This window comes from Gilbertella persicaria (genome assembly GCF_025201335.1).
Source record: "Gilbertella persicaria strain CBS 190.32 chromosome Unknown B0P05scaffold_11, whole genome shotgun sequence".
NCBI classification, from domain to species: domain Eukaryota; kingdom Fungi; phylum Mucoromycota; class Mucoromycetes; order Mucorales; family Choanephoraceae; genus Gilbertella; species Gilbertella persicaria.
The window spans coordinates 510,777-529,687 of NW_026251972.1; the positions used below are offsets into that span (position 1 = coordinate 510,777).

General features: G+C 34.9%; 3 protein-coding genes across 3 annotated transcripts; 2 read left to right on the top strand and 1 right to left on the bottom strand.

Annotated features, from left to right (window-relative positions):
* Positions 1 to 3,012: 3,012 nt before the first annotated feature.
* B0P05DRAFT_466243 (major facilitator superfamily domain-containing protein) lies at positions 3,013 to 5,090 on the top strand (the record flags this gene model as incomplete). Its single annotated transcript, XM_051574317.1, has 11 exons — positions 3,013 to 3,241; positions 3,288 to 3,353; positions 3,407 to 3,442; positions 3,499 to 3,518; positions 3,593 to 3,624; positions 3,670 to 3,820; positions 3,876 to 4,242; positions 4,293 to 4,554; positions 4,606 to 4,690; positions 4,743 to 4,908; positions 4,957 to 5,090. The coding sequence occupies 11 exons, from the start codon at positions 3,013 to 3,015 to the stop codon at positions 5,088 to 5,090; spliced, it is 1,548 nt and encodes a 515-aa protein (XP_051436926.1).
* Positions 5,091 to 7,656: 2,566 nt separating this feature from the next.
* B0P05DRAFT_534417 (uncharacterized protein) lies at positions 7,657 to 11,007 on the top strand. Its single transcript, XM_051577322.1, has 6 exons — positions 7,657 to 7,685; positions 7,762 to 8,205; positions 8,257 to 8,382; positions 8,437 to 9,171; positions 9,216 to 10,239; positions 10,286 to 11,007. The coding sequence occupies exons 2-6, from the start codon at positions 8,116 to 8,118 to the stop codon at positions 10,642 to 10,644; spliced, it is 2,334 nt and encodes a 777-aa protein (XP_051436927.1). The 5' UTR covers positions 7,657 to 7,685; positions 7,762 to 8,115; the 3' UTR covers positions 10,645 to 11,007.
* Positions 11,008 to 15,483: 4,476 nt separating this feature from the next.
* Positions 15,484 to 17,551, bottom strand: B0P05DRAFT_570147 (uncharacterized protein; the record flags this gene model as incomplete). Its single annotated transcript, XM_051581292.1, has 5 exons — positions 15,484 to 16,129; positions 16,197 to 16,604; positions 16,733 to 17,234; positions 17,280 to 17,384; positions 17,437 to 17,551. 5 exons carry the CDS (start codon positions 17,549 to 17,551, stop codon positions 15,484 to 15,486), a joined length of 1,776 nt encoding a protein of 591 aa, XP_051436928.1.
* Between the last annotated feature and the right edge of the window lie 1,360 nt (positions 17,552 to 18,911).

Genomic DNA, 18,911 nt, shown 5'->3' on the forward strand with positions numbered 1-18,911 from the left:
TGTTTCCTTTTTAATTTTTGTACAATAAATCATTGTCAAGTACCTCTTTCTTGTACCCCTACGGTGCAATAACATATGTGTGACATCTTGAATTGTTGGTCGTTCCTAGGACAATCTCATGTAAATATAGTAATAAACTTTCAAACCCCGTTCTTCCTTATATCTTCCAAAGCCGCACATCATGGAATAAATTATGGGTGATATCAATAACAATGAGCCAGAAAGATTCTTCACAGCAGCAGCCGCACTCACGCTTCAAACAACTGCAAGTTGAAGAACGAATTAGGAAAGATAAAGAAAGACATGGCTTAGAATTACCATTGGAAATATTAGAGTATCTGGATAGCACGCCAACATATGACCTCAAGGAAGAGTTTAATAGATTTAAAAGACAGGTCGCCAAATACAAGAACGACAACTGGAATAAGCAACATCAAATCAACAAGGAACATATTCATGAATTTAAGAAGTGGAAGACAGATACCCGCCAAGTTATCACCTCGATCTATAAGTACTTGGCGAATACCAGAATACAAGCAATCTAGCACTCAACATTTGAATACTACTCAATCGTCTATTGCGTCCGTTTTCAAGCACATCCATCCCAACAAGGAGTCTATTGTTTACCAACTATCAACCCAAGATCTTCAGCAAAAGACAAATGTTCTATTATGCATTGCTACCAGGGCTAGGCCAAGATCAGACATAGGCAATATACAATATGATAATCAAGGTACTTTAATAGGCGCCAGAATACATTTCCAATTTCCCAAAGAATCTCAATTGAAATCATGTGCAATTGGTGTTGTTGAAGATACAAGTATTTGTTCTGTGGTAACACTACACATATTCCTGGAGAGAACGTTGTCTTTGAGAATCAACTTACCGTTGGAACACAAGATATTCTCAACCTGCATTGAAGATACTCACAAGATTTGTTCAGCCAAGGAAGCCGGAGAAGAGACAACTGAAATCGCTCTAGGAACGACCAATAATCAAAACGTTGCCGGAGCGAAGGCTAAAAATGTGGTAAATGCCTAAGTCTTGGTTTTACAATATTAGAAATTTGTTTTAGAAAGATAACCCACCAAAAGGAAAAAAAGGGTTTTGCTATATTTATATAAAAAATAAAGCGCGGCTCTGAGAGCATTTACCACATTTTTAGCCTTCGCTTCGGCAACGTTTTGATTTTTGAATTCATTTTTGGAGAAGAGTAGGGGGGGGGAGGGGAGGAGACAGAAAAATGTCATCAATGGCTTAAGCCATGCTAATCTAACGAAAATAGAGTTGTTCAAAGTGCGTCTCTTCTCTATGAAGCTGGCTTGAATGGAGTCACAAAAGTAATCTGATTTTTAAAGACTTGTTCAAATTTAACGACTGGGTCCCTTCTTTTTTTGGGTCTTTAGCACTCTGCTAAAAAAAGTGTTACTCTTTGCTCTAAAACAGCAGTTTTTGGAAATGATCAACCATGAATGTCTTGTTTCAATCATCGTTAGCTCTATCCAGGCTTTATTTTTGCTCTCTCTTGGAATAATTATTCATATTTAGCAAGTAAACTCTTTTGATTCACCATAACCTTCGAGAGTCTGTTTAATTATAAGAGAAGAGAAGCAGAGAAAGAGAGAAATAAACTACTCATGCAAGTGATTGTTTGTGTTTACAGTCGAACTAGAAGATAGTAATACAATCTGGACGCAACCGAATGTGTCACTAAATCATAGTACGGCTTTATATTCACACAGAATAATAAGCTATCAATTTTAATTGATGAACAAATAACTTCAAATAACTTTCATATCGCTCACTAACAGGTTATTCTGCTTAAATTATGAACCAGCCTGCTCAATACCAGTCAATAATTTCTATAGAGACAGAGTTAATGTGATCCTGAGAATTTATTTTGAATGCCGTAGTTTCAGAGGCTGTTTGAATACGTGCAAGGTTGGTTGAAGGCATTAGATAGGTTTAATGTTTGCATAATATTCATCAGTTTTTGACATTAAGTGTTTGGAATTTAACAGTTGTACTGTTCATATCACGCAGCCAGAAAAATTTGTTCCCCACAAATTACATCTGATAAATGACGTCTTGTTGTGTACTCGATTTTCAACAAATAGGAGAATATTATTATTTAACTGAAGATCTGTAAAAAAATACCATCTTTTAACCCCATTTTCCTGTTGTCTCTATCTCTTTGTTCTTAGATTTGACCGGTTCTATAGAGTACACTATGTTTGACCTTATATCATAATGAATCAAAAATAACGTACCCTTGTTCAATTACATGGTTTTATGATTTTTTTTTCATTCCGTTCAAAATAACCAAAATTGGAAATACTCTTGGAAAAATCTTTCTCCACAATTATCTATCAAAACGTTATAAATCAAAGCAGTTATTGTTCTTTACTGATACAAGACAAGAAGAACACTTCTTTGATGATTGATAAACGAAAACACACAAACTTCATTCAAGATGAAATAAAAACTAACTCTTTTTATTCTTTTCCTTAAGTATTTTCCTAGATCTCTCAACAAATGGATCTGTATCCAAGGAACGTAGAGTGTGAGAATAGATGCGAAACAAAAAGAAAAATTCACACCAGATTCAGGATGAAGTTTTGTTGGGTTAATAACTTCTCTAACAAAAAAAAAATATAGGCTTTTTAATTAAATGGTACTATGCATGCTTTGCTTTTATGCAAAACAATCACGCAATAAGTAGAATAAGGATGAGCAGGTACAAAAGTAAGAAAAAAGAACCTCTCATTTATATTGATATCGCTGGATCAGGTCAAGGGAAAATTTGTGATTGATTGTATTTGTCTCGGGACACATAAACTAAAAAAAGGGAAAAACCTGTACACAATAAGGTGTACAGGTTACACACACACACACACACACACATATATACATCTGATTTGGCTCTATATAAATATGCATAAACAACTTGAAGGTCAAGCATTATATCTCTTTTTTTCTTCTTTTTTCCTTTTTCTTCTTGTACAGTCTAAAATGTCTGCTGAAACTAATACCAAACATGAAATTGAACAGATAGAGAGTATTCAAGCTGAAGACAATGCTGATAGCTTTAGACAATATGTTGAACAGGAAGAAAAAAAGCGTAAAAACATTTTTGTCCGGTTCAAGGATTCTATCTATACAAAGCCAGAAAAGAAGGGTCCAAGTCCATGGTATTTGCTTACAAACCTGACAAGTACCCAGAGGATAACTTTTGTTGCAGGTTAGTCTAATACCCAATGAAAAGATTTACTGATGAATATACATAGCTTTTTTTGGCTGGACACTTGATGCTTTTGATTTCTTTTCTGTTTCGTTGTCTGCTACTCGTATCGGTGAGTTTGATAAGAATACCTTATACTTTGTTCTAACTTTTGGATAAACTTAGCTGAAACCTATGGTGTTCAACCTTCTGATGTCACTAGTAAGTCAAAATCCTTACAAGCTTGTGATTTAAGGTACTCATCATTTTACATATAGGTGCAATTACTACAACTTTGGTAATGTTTTGCCATTTTGGGATCTTTTTTTTTTTTTTTTTTTTTTTTTTTTTACTTATTATCTTTTTATGTAGATGTTGCGTCCTATTGGTGCCTTAATTTTTGGGTAGGTTCTTTCCAAACACACAAAAAGTTTATTTTTTTCAATTAGCGCTTTAGCTGACAAATTTGGTCGTCGTTGGCCGCTGCTCATTGATATTGTATTATTCTCTCTTATCAATATGGCCAGTGGTTTCGCTCCTAACCTCCAGACATTTATTGGTCTTCGAGCTGTTTTTGGTATTGCCATGGGCGGTGAATGGGTAAAATAAAATAAAAAGCTCGTTCTAAAAAGGTTATTAACATTTAGCCATTTAGGGACTTGGTGCAAGTTTAGCACTTGAAATGTTACCTGTTGAAGCGCGCGGTTTATTTTCCGGTATCTACCAACAAGGTTACGCTTGTGGCTATCTCTTAGCTACGCTTGTAAACTATGCTATCGTCCAAACTGGTTCTTCATGGCGTATATTGTTCTGGGTCGGGGCTGGTTTTGCTCTTCTTGCTGTTGTGATTCGTATTTGGGTGCCTGAATCCGAGACATTTGAAAAGCAAAAGGCCGTACGTAAAGTCTTAGGTCGATCTTTATTGACTGAAATCAAACTCGCTATTAGAAACCATTGGCTTCGTTTGATCTATATGATTATCCTTATGGCTTTCATGAACTTCTTTTCTCACGGATCACAAGGTATAAACTTTGATATGCTAGTAAAAAGTGTTCTTATTATCTTTTGATAGATTTGTATCCTACCTTCTTATTATCGCAATTGGGCTACAGTGCTACGCAGCAAACAGTAACTGGTGTCATTATGAACATAGGCGCTATCTGCGGTGGTACCATTTTTGGTCATCTTTCCAATGGTTTTGGTCGTCGTTTTATTCTGTGTGTTTGCGCCATTCTTGCCGGTGCTTTTATTCCTCTCTGGATCTATGCGCCTAACATCCATTCTCTCCAGTTTGGTGCTTTTGTCATGCAGTTTTTTGTTCAAGGTGCTTGGGGGTAAGACAGCAATAGATACAGACAAGTTTATTCAACCTGTTCTTTCTCTAGTGTCATTCCAGCTCATATCAATGAATTGGCTCCCCCTTCTTTTAGAGGTTTAATGCCCGGTTTAGCTTATCAGTTGGGTAACTTGGTAAGTGCACACTTAGATTTGTATGCTACAAATAAGCCTAATTGTATTTCAGATTAGTGCAGCCTCTAGTCAAATTGAAGCCACCATTGGTGAAAGATACCCCCTTCGTAATTCTGATGGAAGCTACAAATTAAACAATAAGGGTATTCCTATCGCAGACTATGGCCTTACACAGGCTATTTTTATGGGTTGTGTTAGCGCTGGTCTACTAATTACAGGTAAGATAAATGATAATACAACGCCCAATTGTTGATCACTTTACAAAGCTCTGGTTGGTAAAGAAGAACGCAATAGAGATTTCTCAAACGATCTTGCTGAAGATCAAAGTAGCCATGGTGCTGTTAGTCCTGGAGACATTAAGGCAGACGAAATGGAACAAGGTCTTGAAGAATCAAGATAAGTGCAGATGTTTATATATTTCTGCAACCATTTAATAATGTTTATGTGTATTATTTGTTATTACTGAATAAAAATCTATCAATCAAGATAAACTAAAGACATGGTGCAGGTATATTGGCGTGCCTATCAAATGAAGGGTCATAGTATTGCATGTCTATTTATTACAAAACAAGTAATAGTCGATTCTTAAAGCAAGAAAGCAGTTGCATACTCTCTGTTTCAATCAACAAGAAAAGCAATCTACCGACACGGTGTATATCTGTCAATATCTCAGCACACATATTGCAGATCGAGATTATGTTTTTGATTTTGATGTTATCTTTGAAATTTGCTTTTTTATTAGCAATCTTATATCTGTGCATTACCGGAAAATCATTTTTCTTGTTTTTTAATCTAATCAAGCAATTTAATAGTATTGAATCGATCGATTGTACTTGGAGACACTTGCGGAGGTTAGGCTTGATTTAACCGTAGTTTCGGAGAAAATTAGTATTTCTGTCAAAAAATACAGCAAGCATAGATTTAGGTAAAGCAAACAAAACTCTTTTATTCACAATTGTAAAGTCATGCGTCTTACTGTCATTTTTTGGGCTACACAATGCTTTTTATGGATTTGTAGACATTATTTGCCGTTATACCATCTTTGGGCATTTCCTTTATCTTCAGTCTCCGTTTTATTTTACAATTATTTGTACAGTTCTGTCATAATCAAACTACTTTTGTAACTTCCTTCTTATGATTATTCCTATGAAGCGCTCAGTACTAAAGTCAGATATAGAAGAATGATACGTGCTTTTTTTTCGCTATCGTCTCATTCTATTTTGATAAATTTCTTGCCTTTTTTGCAGAAGTTTTAATGTCCGGTCATGCTTACCAATTAAGTAACATGGTAAGTGCGCGCATGTACGCGCTTTTCTACTTTGATATGGCACTAATTAATCGAGTTCTAGATTAACGTAATTTTTGATAAGTACCAAGTTACAGGTCAAGCACTGTGAATAGGATAAAAAAGATTTTTTGTTGTAGGCGATTGTTGATGGTCTACTTTGGCCCTTGCAGGTAGAATTGCAACATCATGCGCTTATAAAGCCCTTGATCTCTCTCTTATCTTCAATATCAAGTTGCGCCTCTAATAAGTTTGATGAAATGCATATATTATTAATATCATGTATTTATGTTTCATTAAAAACTACTTTTGTATTGAAACACTTCCAACCAGATATCTTGATCCTACCTAGCATACTTTTCATACTCAGATAGAGTTTAATTGAACAAAAAAAAAACTGTCAAACTAAATTACAAAAGAATAATGAAAACAAACAAATTCCCAGGTAAACTTTTTGTTTGTATGTACTTCAATCCTTTTATGGCAGTTCACCGATGTCAGAATTGTACATTTTCTTCTTCCTTCTTTGTTCCTGAAGATTCAGGGGAGAAATAGGAAGGAGAAATGTTCTGATTCCAAGTTATGCTGTTTGGTCGTATAAAGTTATTATGTAAGCATTTTACACATAGAGACTCATAAAAGGAAACAGAGGAAAGGCATATATCCAGTTATGGAAACACAATGAGTTACTAAATACCATCTTACTGAGTAGCACACGTTTTAAAAATAAATATGATAGAACATTATGGCACCCACGATATTGTAATGAACCAGAGCAGATCTTGTCATACAATGCCTTGACACAATGAGTCAGAATATTATACGAAAAGCACGGTTATTTTGGGGGAAATAAAACTCTTATTTGTGCAACATCATTCATGGTCTATTAAAAAAATATCATAATAGCATGTATATTGTTTACGAGTATAGCAGCTGATAAACCAGTCTTTATTTTTTAAAACAAACAAATTCTGATTAGATATCTTTTCTTTGGGTTAAAAACATTAAAAAAAATAGCTTCAAGATGATCAAAATGGTCTATTTTTAATTTAAAAATTAAAGTTTTGACAATCCTATAACTTGGGGATTTATATAATTCATAATATTATAATATTATATGAAAGAAAACGTCCCCGTGATAATGTCAAGTAGTACCAGGAGTATGATCTATACTTGATAATAGACACGTTCATTCATAGTAGCACATAGTATGCATTGTCTTGAATATACAACCAGATTCTCATTATCAAGTTTTTATTATTCCGATTGAATTCTTAGGTTCTTGCTGTAGAAAAAAAACACTAGACGGTATTCACACATTACCTTGCAAATGCACTACAAGCTTAACTTTATAATCTTTGTTCAAACGCACGGAGCATAATTACCGGTAGTTCCAATTTAGCTGCCGACATATTACATTATTGCTCCCGAGACGACAATTTTTTTTGTTACTATAGGAAAAAAGGACTTATTTAATATCAACTATGTGTGTGCGTCTCCTAACATAGTATAACATTACTTATTATACTACATACTGATCTGCATTTCTTTCTTTCTTTATGTCCTTATTTATGGCTATTATTGAATAAGGGAACTGGGGGACAGTTTAGAAGCTCGCACGTAACACTAAACTGTAAAGTAAAAGCCATTTCAGCTCGTCCATTATAATTGGCCTTGTTTCATAGCTATGGTTCCCTCTCAATAAAAAGGCTAAATACATTTTTTTTTATATTCCAATGATAAGTGGATCGTTCAATGAGCACAAATATTATAAAAAAAATCTTACCCTTTAATTTTGGACCTCCTTTTTTTTCTTCTCTTTTTCTTTATTTCTCTCTTCCTCTTTTTCTTTCTTTTTTTCCTTTTTCTCATTTTTGTTTTTCTTTATATCCTAAAAGATAATCGTTTTCTTTTTTGATTTCATTAAAATCCGGTACCTGAATTCTTGCAAAAAATAAAGCAAAAAAGAAAAGCTAGAAAAGGGAATATACGCAAGCAAGCACTCACACACGCACACACTCACACTTACGCTTGTATCCGTTAAAAAAATTATTTGTTGATACACACGCATTTATAGAAATTACCATAAACAGTAGAACAACTAGGAGAAGAACTTTTTTGCAATCTCGTCTTCTTTGAAATGTCAAACCACAAGAATATTCGAACTTCTTCTGACCCAAGCAGTCCTATTCCCACACAAAACCATAGTCCTGATAAGCCTTATTATTCAGTAAAGTATAATTTTTATATAGAGCTTTTTATATTAACATGACTTTTATAGTTGGACGCATTTTATGCTACATTATTATCCAGAACTTTTAAATCCAACACGGAAGCCATTATTTTCTGTAGAGATTTATGCTCCAATCATGGATTTACAGTAAAGCAAGAACAAAGTACTCATAAGGTAACATAGTGGAGATCAAGAAATTAAAAAGAAAAAAAAACTTAATCTCATTAGAACATCTATGTTTATTGTTCCCGCGAAGGCTTACCTGACTCTCATCGAAACCCCAAAGTTAATCCACAAAGAAACAGACAGTCTCAAAGATGTGAGTGTCGCTGGCGTATTGTGTTGTTTGAGAACAATAAAGAAACTTGGGAGTTTAGAAAGTCGCAAAATGCAGATGCTTATATTCACAACCATCCACTACTTAAGCCAGAAGAGATCAAGAAGGAATGGCCTCGTGAAGTATCTGAAAAGATCTTTGAACTAGCAAGACAACGTCTACCTACAAACGAGATCAGACAACAAGTACGCGAACAATACCCCGATATCTCTTGGGATGACCGTAGATTCTATAATCGCTTGTCTGAGGAGCGCCAAAAGATGAAGCAACGCGATACTGCCATGAGAACAATTCGTCTTGTCAATCTAAGTGCGCAAATCTGCATGGTCAATGCTGGAAGCGAAGACCTCTCTCATTATGTTGAAAGTAAACTGGTAGCTTTATTAGAAGATACATGCAAATTTGCCAATGTCGACAGCAGCGCCTTTCCTATGCCTATCCCATTACCTTTTACAAACTCACCAACATCAGGTGGGGATCCAGTAACACCTTCCTCTATAAATTCAGCTTTCTCTGTTTCGCATGAAGACATTGATAACCATCTGAAAAAAGCATCCAATATGCTCAAGAATGAAAATCAAAAACGTGATCAAGACAGTAGCTCTGCAAACAGTCCAAGAGAAGATGTAAGGATAATTAGTGTTAGATCATATAGCTCATCTCTCTGTAGAATGATTCAAGAAAACCATCCTTTAGTCACAGAAAGTCATTTGAGACATTACCGAAGGGCTTTTTGGCTGTGCCAATACCAGAACATACTTTCCATGTCAAGATGTATAGCCAAAATTCGGTTGGGGATATTCGACGCGCTATTTTTGATATGCAAAGACCTACTATGAATGCAGCCACGGCTAATCCAAACAATCAATATGCTTTACAACCGCCTCGTAGAAGACGGTCAAGAGCTATGTTTTCTCATGATGAGGATCCTGAGACAATGGACCTTGATACACCAGCAAGAAAACTATCTCGTCAAGTTGCTTCTTCACTTATGGATGATGAATTGGATGATATATCAACAAACTCTTCGCCTTCAAACTCTCAAACGATGCTTTTTAGCACCACCACAACAAACACGCCAGGCACGCATGATATGAACCATCTTGACCACCACCATCATCAACAGCACCTGATGTCCAACCCTTATTCTCGAATCCCTACTTCCTCAGCCTCTGCAGCAGATAACTTATTCTATGGTAACTCGAACGAAAACAGCAACAGAAACCTAGCTACTGAAAATAACAATTATATACACCAATCTTCATTCTCAACTCAAGCAGACAACATATACCCTTCTGCGAATTTAGACACAAATGCCCAGGCTAGACAACAATTACCACAACATATGATGTATGATCCTACATCATTTGTCCAGCAGTCGCAGCAACAACAATCGCAACAACAACAATCGCAACAGCAACAACAACAACAACAACAACAACAACAACAACAACAACAACAACAACAACAACAACAACAACAACAAGATATGGGCTTGATGAGTTCGCCTTCTACTCCTCAACATGTTCAGCATGAAAGACCACATTCCATGACTTTTGGTGCTGCTCTTCCTATAAGAGGCCAACCTGTATCTATTTCAAGAATATCTAGCATAGAAAACCAACCCATGATGCGCCCATTAGGATATCCTCCAACATTCACTCAATTACACAATATCATAGATGATAATGAAGGTAAGGACCCATAGCACATTTATTTATTTTGCTTATTCTTTATTAGTAGGAAAGCAAAGGTATTATCCTTATAGAGATCCACTTCAACAGCCTGCAAGTCCCCTTCCTCCTAGACCTTCGTCAGCAGCAGCAGCTATCTCGACATCTTCCTCATCATCTTCACAAATCATGCAGCAATATTTACCACCTCATCAGCAGACAGGAGCTGAAGTATTTGCTTCTTACCAGCTTAATCCCTCTCAGCCCTCTCCTCCTCCTACACAGAACCTATTCTCAGGGACTTTTATGGCGACAAATGAGCAAGCATTGAAACAACAAAAGCCAAACCAACCATATAATTTAGGTTATGCTTCACAAACAAATCAAGAGCAACACATGTATCGTAGAGCTAGTGGTCCAAACTAAATCATCCTTTTTGTAGGATAACCAATAAAACAACAACCTTCCCTCCTCCTCCTCTTCCCCAACTTTTTTCTTTACTAATATTTCCATGTATCTAGTCACATTTTTAAACTTTCCTTTTGTACCTTGTGGATTTATTCTTTCTCCAAAAATTATTACTATACATTACTTTCTCCCCCCTTTTTTGAATATATACTTATGCTTGATATGCATACTTGGTATATTTATATCAACTTTTTTTTAATCCAAGGAAATTTTTTTCATAACCCCTAATAACCCCAGTATAAGCGCCGACTGATGAAGAAACTTGTAGATCAATTAATGCTTTTTTCTTAATTCATAAATCTAATAAAACATGAAACGAATCAATCATAAAAATAACTTTATGAAATTATTCTATAAATGAACTCTTCCGAGAAACTTTTTTTTTGTTAAGTGAAACAGAGTCTATTCAGTCAGTTTCCCACCTGTTTCTTCATGGGAGTCATTGTTTGATTTGCTGAATATGACCTGATGTATTTTCGTTAGTGATAAGCAGTTGGTCGGAAATTCAAGTACTTAAAATTTAGAAGGTGTTACATTTCTTTGAAACTACAATTTAGACGGCTTGCTTACCTTTTTTGATGAAATAAAAATGGAAATCAGATATTTGATAGATTGGATTTAGACAAAAGCGAGGAATATTAAATGGTAGGCTAGATTACCTGTAAGGACTTATGAAAGAGTCATATCAACTATATAATGTGATAATTATTATTCTATTTTGAGTCCGAATGTTGGAATTGAGGTAGGCGAGTGTTACTGTTTCTAGATGCGCATAAGAAAATGTCAAGAATGCTTTTTCACAACCATAATGTCATTACGCCAAACAACATCACAAGTGGTTTTTTGGCGCTACAATACTGATTGCGCTCTTCGCTTCAAAGCTTTTGTCATAGCCTTTGAAATATTTCTTTACACGAATTACGTACTTTATTACGAGATACTCGTTCAACATTCTAGGGAAAATGTTATTTCAAATGAATAATTGTGTAAAATCTTCAGAATATATTTCTCTTGTCAAACTTTCCTTCCTCGCACACTTGAATAAAAGCTGCCATTTTCATAAGCGATAACTTCTATTGAAGGCTTTGTGCTATGATCGATTGGTGGGGAGGATAGTAAGAGATTTAGTTTCTTCTTGGCTGCCTTAACATTGGTAGATGCATTTTTGTCATACTTTATGCTGTCACATGTAAAGCGTTTAATAATTTCATTTATCGCTTTCTATTTCTTGATATAACATTGGAATTTAAGTTTTGAAAGCCTGTCTCGGTTAGTGAGATCTAACAAAATCTAAATGGTATACACTTGTATCTAAAAAGAAATTTTGATAAATTGGCAGTCTTCAGCGATTCAAGCTTGGTGATGACCTTGTGTATTTTCTGGTTATTTATTTGATGAAGCTTATGAATATATGTAGCACTATTGAATCCATGCATAAGGTAGTATGTGTTTTGGTCTAAAGCTCTCTGGCGACTAGAAGAGTCGACAATAGGTATCCCAAGTTCCACAGCCCAATATTAGTTTTATTCAACAGTTTGGATGAATTTCTGCTCTGGTTACTGGAACAGTTATTCTTTGCTATTCTTTGCTATTCTTGAAAAAAAAAGATGTCAAGTAGCCATTAGTATATACACTTTATTGAAAAGAAAAATTGTGTGGAAAAAATAAAGTTCTAGAAATCAAGCAGAGCATGAGATACACGAATAATATTTCTATTATTACTTACATTGGATTACAAGGAAAAGCAGAGAATAGAAGGGAAATGAATTAGTAACAGATATGAACCAGTATATGCGAGGTACTTACACGGATACGAGGAGGTAGTTGAACACCACTCTATCTTCTCATTACATGCATACTACTACACAATATAACCAACCAATACCAAGCTGTGATTGATGCCAGAGGCTGTACCACTAGGTACTGATCTCTTTTTGTTTATATTATCTTAGAATAAATATCTCAACAAATCATCCACAAAGAAACTAAGCGCGTTTAAGTATATTAAAGGGTTCTTGAATAATGATACCTTTGTTGTTGAGTTTGAATGACAAAAAACTGGGTTAGTTTTTATTTCGAGTCAATATATATAACACTCCCCTTATAAGAAGCGTTTGATTTTGGAAAGATAGTCATAAAATGTGGTTGAAGCTATTCCCGCTTCTTTGATAATGTAAGAACTTAATCACTACTAGTAAATATCACCGCTTTTTCTTTGTTCAGCAGTGTCGCAAAAGGGAGCTCTTTGAGTTTTCTACATATGTATGATTTAAAAGCAAAGGTTCCCAGTACTTCTTCCTCAATGAAGGTCTTTTCTCCATTTGAGTTTGAAAGAAGTACAACTATCTGAAGAACGTAAGAAGCTGTGAGTATAGTATATCAAGACTAGCGTCAATTGTTTTATAGGAAGACTACAGCGTGTCAATTTTTGAGACAATCTCTTTGAGTTAATCCGTTTCTTCGATATATGACGGTCATCATGATTTCTCTTTTTGATTTTGTCCGTAAATATAACGGACACCTGATTTTCTTTGGAATGCAGTTAACTTACGATGATATGACTTGGAGGACTTGTCTGATTGAGTTTTCAAAAAAAAAAGTGAATGGTTCTCTTGTCGTTACGTTTACGCTTCATTGTTGATCAATATTTTTAATCTGAATTTCGAATAACCCATCAAAATTCAATTTTGTGTAAGTCGCATAAAGCTGATCTTTCTTGAACAAATCAAACAAAAAACTATGCAGAAAGAGGTGATAGTTAGATACAGAGACACTTGGAAAAAGCATCCTTCAAGGCTTTACCTAACCTCATCTAATCTTCCAAATGTCTGATTTCCATTTTTATTTATCCAAAAAGGGTAAGCAAGCCATCTGAACTGTAATTTCAATTCATTCAAAAAGAATGAAACATTTTCTAAATTTAAAGTTGTAATATTAATTTTTGTTACATGTTACTCTTGTGCAAAAAAGAGCGCAGATACTTTAACAATACGCTGGATCTATAATAAGAGAACACAGAAAAGTAAGAAACTGGCAACAGTAACAACAGTGCGTTTTAGATAACAACAGTACACCCCTGTTGCAAAAAAAAAAAAAAAAAAAAAAAAAAAATTTAGAGCTAAGGAATTTTTTCTCAAGAATTCAGATGAAGAGCATTCTATAGTATCTGGTAAAAGGTACTCATAAATTTTTCAAATAAAAAGCAGTACGAGGAAGCTAAAATTGGGCTTTTCACCTACTATAGAAAGCTCGCTCTTTTCTTTTGCGTACAACAAAAAAGGTAAATTTCTTCATGCGATCGGATTCCTTGTATGTCAGGAACCATTTTTAGCATTATGTTAATTTTTTATAAGCTGCTTTATTGGACAGGTAGCAGACACAAAGACTATGACTATCTGTCTGAATCTTTTCCACGTATTTGAGCTTGATCATTGGCTAGTCAATTTTGGGGAAGGGGGGGTCTTCGGTCAGACCCGCAATAAGACTTGACAAACAGTAAATCTGTATATAGAAAATGGTTACACTTAATAACATTCTAGAAGAAGTTGAAGAATCTTGTGTATTGAATACAAAATTAAGCGCATTTAAAGAGCCTAAAATCATATATTCTATCTTTTTATCAACAGCCTCACCATTCAAGAACCTTTCAGTGTGGATCAACGGACACTAGATATGATAATTATGTGAAAAAGTTTGCAATATATGTAGCAATCATGCGAAAACTAGTTTGACTGATCGTACCTCATTTTTCTTATCTCGGAACCAAGACTATATTTGTCAGGGTATTCCATTCTCATTTGAAGAACCACTACTAGTAGAACGTGTCTGAGTCTGACTCAAAACAGACACATATTGCCAATTTAATTTCAACTTTACACTTCGTATAATATGAACATTTTAGTCTTTATCTTACAGCCGACGAAACTAGGTTGGGCCAATCATTTTTTTTTTGGTCATTTCCAAATTAGATTGGGATAGAGTTGCAAAATTGGGACACCAATAGGAAAATGGGACAGAAATGTGAAAATGGGACGCACATCCGAAAACGGATCAAAGTGGAACAAATCCAGTTTTAAACAAAATGTTAGTTTCTTTGTAGACCTATAAAGAGTATATGCTTCGCTCACCTTTTGTAGACGATACCAAAATGGAAATCAGACAAAAGAGAAATGGTTTTAGACTAAATACAAATATAATTGTTTGTTTCCTACCTGTAGTATCTTTAAGTTAGTCACCAAAAGGGCAACAAACAACCACGTTCTATGTGGCGCTTTGCCTATTAGGCCGAGAAAAAACAACTGGTCGTCCACTTCCCGACCAGATCTGTGCTGAAATATATGCCATGTTCTTGCTTGCTAAAACATCCCTATTCAATATATATTACAATTGTTGCAAATTAATATACTATGGAATGATATGTCTTGATCACGGTGATTGCGAACGTTCATCTGGTAGCATGTGTCACAAACCTATGTATTTTATGCACAAGAATATTCAGAGTCAATGCAATTTAACAGTATGTTAAAAGACTTACAGATGACGTACAGAATTCGTCTATGTCTAACACTGATAGCTCACCTAACTTCTCTCGTCTTTTTAAATGTCTGTATATAATTTCAGAGACACCGACACGCTTTCCTCTGAATCTGACATGGCTTTTTCCTTTCATGCCGTTACCAAAGATTATTAAAAACATTTTTTCCCCATCCATTTCCGTAAAATTATTCTTGTTTAAGGGCCATCTAAGTTGAAAGAAGCTTAATATATAAACACTATAAGTAATAGAATGCAATTATGTTACGTTATATCAACTGGGAGGTGGGGAATTCCTGGATTTCGTCTGTTGAACATTTTCTTTCTTTTTCGCCAGTTGGACTTTGTTCTTTTCCTTTTTGCTGGATTGTGCTTTTTGCCACCACTTAACAAAATATTAACAGCTTCATCTAAGGCACATTGTCGGCCAAGGTAGTTTCTCCATCTGATTGAGGCCGTCCGGAAGCTGTAGAAACCAAAAAAATTGGGCAGGTGTGTCATCACGTAATTTACATGTATCTCATAGTTATTCACGCTTGATGTTTTTGGGATGGGGATTCTTGTCTCCAGCTTCTTTAGCCCTTGTATTGTCTTCAACTGATCTTTTTTTTCTGATCGGTTAGGTGATCCTGACATGGAATAGTACTCTTTGCTAGACAGTTTCCTGACTTGATTCTCACCATAATAAGCGACATAGGGACTGTTTCTATTGGGGTCCAAGAAACAAGGATTGAAGTGTTCATCGATTTCGCCCTGGTTAAAGTCACTAAGCTCTAACACAATTTTATCTTCGTTTGGAACTTGAGGTATATTTCTCGCGAAATTGACACGACAGTTATAGCCATCCGTATATAAACTATTGAGAAACATTTTCCCTTTCTGTCTTGGAAATTGTTGTAACTCTAGTAGGCTATTGTTATATATCATAAATGATATATTAGCTGCCTTTTTTGGTGCATTTAGAAGTGTAAGATTACCTGTGGATCTTCAATTTCGTAAAATCAAATAAATCAAAAAAGCGTCGTGCAGCAAGTGAAAATTGACTCTCATTATTCTCTTTTGGGATTTTGGCTTCATGAAAAAGAACATCAATATTTTCGCGGTCAATTTTAGTGAAGCGCAATTTGGAACTCGGGTTCGGGAAAAGCGAAAACAAGCGAGCTCGTTGCTCTTCTGACAGTGTCTCTTGTATTTGTTCATAGTATTGCAGTATATTTTTCACCACATTCAAAACTGACAACGGGTTAGTGGTCACTGCCTCCCTTAAACAGGGTAAGTAAGGTATTCTATTTTTAATGGGCTGGATTTCGGTGTTCAAGAACAGTTGAAGGTCTGGTGCGTTATCAAGCTCATTTTTAGTCAAAAAGTCTTCAGGCAAATCAGATCTGGTAGCGTTCGTCAGCACCTTGCTCAAGATATAACGGTAAGTGATCTTTTTTTATGACGGACATGTTCATATCCTAATAAAATTGGTTAGATTTTTAAACTTTTTTCATGTGAAGTAAGTACTTACAGGATATCTGATTTTCCAACATAAGTTTTATAATTTTTAACATAGAAATTACTGTAGGCAGTTACTAAACTTTCACATGCAGACGATACTATTTGGTCATAGCCCACCAATTCACCTTTTTGTACAAGCATATTAACATTTTCCAGATCTTGTAAACGGTTGGAAATTGCCTCGAGGTAGAGAAGTGATGGATAATAGTCTTGGAGTTGGTGAATATTGATGTTGCAAAAGAGTTGATTAAAGATATATTTGGAGATATGTTCCACACTGTTTGAGTGTACTAATAAATAGTAATTAACAAATATTTGCGCCTGATAGATGACAGCACGAAGGAAAGTAGACTGTCTAACGATTATGTTCTGGTAACGCTCTAGTCTATTGGGGTCTTCTTGTTTATGCCTCAGGAACAACTTGAGAGTTAAAGAAGGTGTGTACCTTTGATGGGAGTTAGGAAATGCTCTCTCTAAAAGCTCTTTTATGCTGAATTCGTGATTGGGACAATCTCGAGAGGTAGCACGTGTATGTCCTGACTGCCTGCAAGACGTACACACGGTATTAGCTCTTGATGAAGGCCCCGCCTCTGATTCCTTTCTTCGTTTTCTTGCGTCCGCTTTAGCTCTCTTTTCTTCGAATGTGTCTTTTCTTTTTTGACCTATAAAATGGCTTAGATAATGTATTACACGATTCTTTTAAGAAAGTTTCACCTCTTCTTCGTGCTGGATCACCCGTATTTCTTTGTTCTTGCACGCCTTCTTTGAGTTTCAATTGTTTTTTGTTTCGTATTAGCTCTTCGGCTACTGGGTAGAGTACTGGTCTCATGCTGTTTGTTTTTTTTTGATAAAAAGGAACAAAATAAAAAAAGGAAAAATATTGATTTATTATTTGGTCTAAAACCATTCTCTTCAGGGAGAGTCAAATACTTGAAGAGTTCAAGTTGTAGGGTTTTATCAGTAATATTGTATTAACCAATAAAATTACATTTTGTCGGTTACTTTTTGACTCTACCTGTAGACTTTCTACATCGCCAACAAGTCCTTTACCTTGCAACCCTGCTTTTTCCAGGTTTGTCTCGATCTTCTTAGTAGCTAGTTCTTTCAAAGATGCTTTTGGCGTAATGAAATTGTATTAAAAATATACACCGGGGGAAAACCAGTAACTTCAAAATATGATTTTAAAGTTCATCCCAAGTCAAGATATGATCATAAAAAACAAGTATTAACATCCTCTCATATATCATTTTATGATTGACTTTTTACTTAGAAACCGCTCATAAAATGATATATGAGAGGGTATTTTTAAGGATTGCTTAACTTTGTCTAATGTTGTTGAAGTTATTTAGATTATATAACTACCAATCGATCTGACGGGTTTCTTTGAGCAAAAAGTAAGAAGGTTAATAATATATGCCTTTTTTTCCTCTTCTCTTACACTTTATTTCATTTTCTTTTTTTTTTTACAAAACTCTTATTTCAGTAAAGCAATGATCGTAAATAATTATAGCAAGCCTTTTTTTTTGGCAATTTTAATTAACAGTATATTTATTATATTCCAAAAGATTTACTCTTATCGCAATAATTGTGAACCCAGTAACTAGTTTATAACATGTATTATCCAAAACAAGTACATAATATACTAACGAGCGTTAATTTAGCATTCGAAGGAGCTCGATAGAAATAAATAAGGATGGGTAATATTTTCAGTGTAAGCAAAGTTCAATGAATAACTTGTTTAGAACTCGTCTTTTCTCTTCATCCATTATAATTCTTTAAATATTCATACCGCCAAAGGTATGTATAAGCCTGTCTTCTGTGTCGGATGCACGTTTGAACTGTGAGTGTCATTTTTTCTTCGTTTCAAAAAAAAACATTTTCTGATACTTTTCTTTTTTTAGTCTGATCAAGAGCTTCCGGTTGCCCTGACCTTATCAATTGTATTATAAAGTTTCCGTTATATTGAAACTCACACATAACATTAGAATATACGTTGTTTATTATTGCATTGCATTCTATTCAGTCCATTTTAATTTTGGCTGTGACCAATATCTTTTTTTTTGTTTTTTTTTTTTTTGGTTTTAAGCGGATGTCTTATTCCATGAGCCAGTGGTAAAAGAGTGTACATGGATCAGGTTCAGGCGCAAATTCCGCATGCGGTTTGAGGCACATCTGATCGAGAATAAGTA